This window comes from Limulus polyphemus, unplaced genomic scaffold (genome assembly GCF_000517525.1).
Source record: "Limulus polyphemus unplaced genomic scaffold, Limulus_polyphemus-2.1.2 Scaffold2241, whole genome shotgun sequence".
NCBI lineage: Eukaryota > Metazoa > Arthropoda > Merostomata > Xiphosura > Limulidae > Limulus > Limulus polyphemus.
The window spans coordinates 26,730-31,651 of record NW_013667851.1 but is presented as its reverse complement, the minus strand read 5'-3'; the positions used below and the strand labels follow the sequence as shown (position 1 = coordinate 31,651).

Below are 4,922 nucleotides of genomic sequence, written 5' to 3'. Positions count from 1 at the left end.
AGATACTTTTATTCATCAGAAAATTTTAAAATTTCACATCTTTATAATGTCCAGATAGTTATCAAACGGTGCTTAAGAAAAAAACTTTATATTTTATCTGTTATTTTCACTAACAAATCTCTGTACGGGTTTGGTAGATTTGACCGATCTTATAACCACTATAGAAAATTAGGAAATAAATATAAATTATGCCTCTTTCATTGGAATGACAACAAGTTATAACACGAAAACATAAATGTTTAGATTAAATAGCTTAAATCTCATAACATTATACATTTATATATATATATATATATATTTTTTATCATATTGAACTTTCACCTGCGCCTGGCTAACAATACAGAAGTTACAATGATGCAACACTCATACTCTCATGTTACCGTATCGAATAATATAAAACTGACCTTTAGTCTTTTCAAAGTGACCTGTCTTGGCTGTGTTTCAGTAGACTAGTATTTTATAAAATACAGTCACATTTCAATTATTCTACATTGTATATGTATATAGATTATTGCTATTTTTAAATAAGTTCTTAAATTTATTCTTTTTAAAACCTAGAACAGTAACTAAAGACATAAAGCAAACAATTATATATTCTAGTTATGACCTTTGTATTCGGTTGCTGCTTCACATAGGTTGCTAAGCTTTTTAAAATTTTGCACGTGGAGGATACGAAACAGAATAATATTTTTTAGGTTTTATATATATATACAGTTGAATAATTAAAAAATCATAAATTACTATATCAATACCAGAGAATTCCATTATAATTTATCAAGCTTAGTAACAGCTATATTTGGGTCTAAAAAAATATGAAATTTCAAGCAGACTAAGGACACAACCTACCTAGTTGAAATATTGGTTCAAAAGAAAGAAATGGTGCGAAGCCCATTAAAATGACTGAGAAAGCCAGTAGGGGGACATTCTGAGCTTTCAATTGGCTATTCACATCATATATTGAAGTAAGTGTATATAGGGGACTGTTTCCAAAATTGAAAATAGGTGAGTGGGGTCACTGTGTTTGATTCATTACATGAGTGATATCTCAGCAAAGAGAAAAGGTTCATATTTTATATTCTAGCTTATCAATATCAGTAATTTGAGTTCCTAATTTGTACAAAACTAGAGACTTAGTATTTTGACATCACAAGCATCTAATTTGAACTAGTGCTGCATTCAACATATCACGTGACACAATGTTTAACTGTTTTTTTTTAATATTTACTTTTAGACTAAGAAAATAACTAATGTATAATACTAATATTTGGATTATAATCTACAGTTTGATACCAAACTTATTGACATAAGTTCATGAAATAGTAGTTCAATAAAATTCTGAGTGCAAAGCAACAAACGTGATGACATGGCCTTTGTTTGACCCATGACCCATCTAGAGAGGGTTAATATATGTTTCAAGTCAAGGTCAATGGAGATGTAGGCCATTATTTAGAAATTTCTATAGGGTTTATATTGAAAATGTCAAAAATGAATTAAAAAATATTTCTTTAAATCAATCAAGACAATACTTTCATTCATTACATGTAACTCTTACTGATTACTAAGTTTCAACTTCAGATTACACCTGAAAGCGACTAATGAAAACTGATTAACAAGTTTCAACTTCAGATTACACCTGAAAGCGACTAATGAAAACTGATTAACAAGTTTCAACCTCAATTACACCCGAAAGCTACTAATGAAAACTGATTAACAAGTTTCAACTTCAGATTACACCTGAAAACTACTAATGAAAACTGATTAACAAGTTTCAACCTCAGATTACTAATGAAAACTGATTAACAAGTTTCAACCTCAGATTACACCTGAAAACTACTAAGGAAAGCTGATTAACAGCTATAACCTCAGATTACATGTAAGAGATACTTATAAAGCTACTAACAGGTTATATATGAAAGTAACTAACAAAAGTAACATGAAAGTAGTATTTCCCTCTGTTCAGAATGATAATATTAAACTGGAAAATCTGTGGTCATTTCTATTTACATCTTTTTTAGTGATTGTCGATTTGACTTAAAAGATGTGTATATATTTAGAATATCTGATTTCTGTTAACCATAGATCAACTTTAAAAACAAATTCAATAAATGTATAAATATGTTGTTAGGGTGAAGATATAGAACAGGGCAAACAAAGACAGGACAAGCAGCTCCAAGTAATTGATGGTAGGTTGTTTTTAGTGTGAACTTTTATACCGAAATAATGATGTACATTAAAATGTGTGGATTTCATATTTTTAATCATCTAATAAAGATTTGTTTCAGTTATTGTGTGAAAGATATGGATTTATTATCAAGAAACATGAAAACATGTTCATTATAACATATATTGTTTAATTTAAGATGGGTTATATGGTGTAGTCAGACTTATTAAAATGTTTAAAATCATACTGATTTACAAATATTTTCTATGAACCATGATTTTGACCTTACCCAAATACGAGCAACAGGTTGACAATGTGCCTACCAGTAAATGTTATTTGAGAGTAATCAGCTATATTTAATGACAACATTATATTTTTGTCTCATGAAACATTAGTCCAGTGTACTACTATTGATATAATTACATTTATTTATGACTGTTCTTCAAAGTTTTGTGTAAGCTTGATGATGTATTTTTCTTACTGTATGTCATAATATTAAATGACTGCTTAAATTATAAGTGCTTCAGTGTGAAGTTTCAAATTATTCTTAGTTTATAAGTGCTTTAGTCTAAAAGTAATGAACTAATCACCTATATCTTAGACAAACCTTCCATAATGGTAACCTATTAAAGCTATAAGTACTTCATTATGCTTAGCTTTGTGACAAGCTGAGCTTGGTCCAGTAATGAGTGTGCTGAACTGTAGACCTAAGGTTCCATGGTTCTTGCTCCACTACTGCCAAAACCAAAAATCACTTTAGGACTGTGGGTGCATTATAAGAGTGATGGTAAAATCCCACTATTCGAGTATGGTAACCCATGAGTTGGAAGTAGGCTGTGTTGACTAGCTGCCTTTCCTCTAATCTATCACTTCTAAATTAGGGCTGACTAGTGCAGATATCCCTTGAGTAGCTTGGAGTAAATTCCAGAAACAAACAAAGAGTTCGTCAGAAGTTATAGTGCATCCTTCTGAGATCATTCATATTGTATATCTGATTCATTTAAAACTGCTACTCTCGTGCAATTCACAGCTTGCTTAGAACTACTAAATTTTTCTACATGAAGTCATGTGTAGCTTAGCCTGGACTATAACTGCTTTGCTCTAAAGTCATGCACAGATAAATCACTTTTCCTCACTGAATGTTTTAATTTTTTGATGTAAATAATTGAATATGTGATTATTAATAATTTATACTATATATATAATTTATTTGCACTTTTTTTTTCTTGAAAACTACAAGCAAAAGTACTTTTTGACATGTTTGCAAAGCAATAATGAAGTTAACTTTTGTGAAATTTAAACATAATTTAATATAAGGCAAAACAAAATGGATAGTATATACTGAAATTTTTTGTAAAGTCTTTGTGAAAGCACTATTTTTGATACATTTGAAATTGTTTTTGTTCATTTTTGTGATTTTATTTTCTTCTAAGTTTTGTTCACACACCATCAGGTTATAAATCAGTTCTTTGTGGTTCCTATATTTTGTTTTTTGTGTATAACTGCATTTGGTTTTTGTGTGAGTCCTTAATGTGTTTTTGTGCTTCTTGTCATGCACATGTAGACTTGAATATGAAATTGACACGTGCTGAAGCTGGGTCAAACCATCTGAGTGATGAGCTTAATGCAATGAAGACACGTTTAGCAGGTTTGTGTTTTTTGTTTTGTTTTTCATTAAATCTGCTTCAAGTACACCTATCCATGTAAAAAAACAGGCATATGTTAGCATAGTCCAGGTGACAGTCAGTTTCCTTGATTGAAGTTTTGTTATTGAAAGCTTTATGGTGAAATAATATCCATCAGGGAACTGTAGCATATAAACATTTACTAATCACTCAAAAAACAAGGACCACTTTTTGTGTTTTTTGTAATGTATTTTGAAAAAAGCTAATCCTTTTCACATTTGGCAGCAGTAGTTAAACTTGGAAGTTTTTTTTATGGGATAAAGAATACATTTAGATTCACACAAAAATTGATAAATTTCTAAATGAATTCAGTATGAACTGAGAAACAAAGGAATTTTCATCAAAATTGGATTGAATATTAAATACATGCTTTTGTGAAAACTTAAAAACCCAAAAATTATTTTTTTTTCACATTTTCTTTCTACAAATAAGATATTAATGTAACTTAAGCCATGTAAATTTAATTAGTTGTTTCTCAATCACATACAAGTAGTTATGTAATCTGTAGGGGGGGGGGGTACGATTCTTCTTCCTTCTCCAGTTATTGGCAATATTATTGTTGTTTCAGATAAATATAAAGGTGTGTGTGTGTGTGATTTAGATTTAAGCTACTGGTAAACATTTCTCCACACTGCAGAGATCCATGAATAAACATTACTTTCTCAGCTGATCTTGGTAGACAGTTGCTTATTAGTGTGTTTAAAAATTATTATTTTTTTAAATTGTTCCACCTAAAGTTTCTGAATGTTTTGAAACAAAGGGATTGTCTTCACACTGATTTTTAGCACAATGTAAGCATGCAAAACTGTTCTACTGAATGATTAATTATAAGCTCTATTTGTGTATTTACAGAATGTAATTTCTAAAGTTAGTGTGTGTTTAAATAATTACTGTACATACATATGTTTATATGTAACTGCTTATGCAGGAACTTGAATATTTTAATCTTGCATGTATTTGTGATTCAAATTGTTTTAGACCCGGCGTGGCCAGGTGGTTATGGAGCTCAACTTGCAATCTGTGGCTTGCGAGTTTGAATCCCCCGCCCCACCAAACATGCTCGCCCTTTCAGCCGT

General features: G+C 30.2%; 1 protein-coding gene across 3 annotated transcripts in view; it reads left to right on the top strand.

Moving 5' to 3' along the window:
- LOC106466379 (CAP-Gly domain-containing linker protein 1-like) overlaps window positions 1-4,922 on the top strand; it is a 104,456-nt gene that overhangs the window by 74,015 nt on the left and 25,519 nt on the right. For all 3 annotated transcript variants that reach the window (XM_022394372.1, XM_022394371.1, XM_013926659.2), the window contains exons 12-13: window positions 2,126-2,183; window positions 3,726-3,809. In XM_022394372.1, the coding sequence (XP_022250080.1) occupies window positions 2,126-2,183; window positions 3,726-3,809 (142 nt within the window). The remainder of the gene's footprint in view (window positions 1-2,125; window positions 2,184-3,725; window positions 3,810-4,922) is intronic.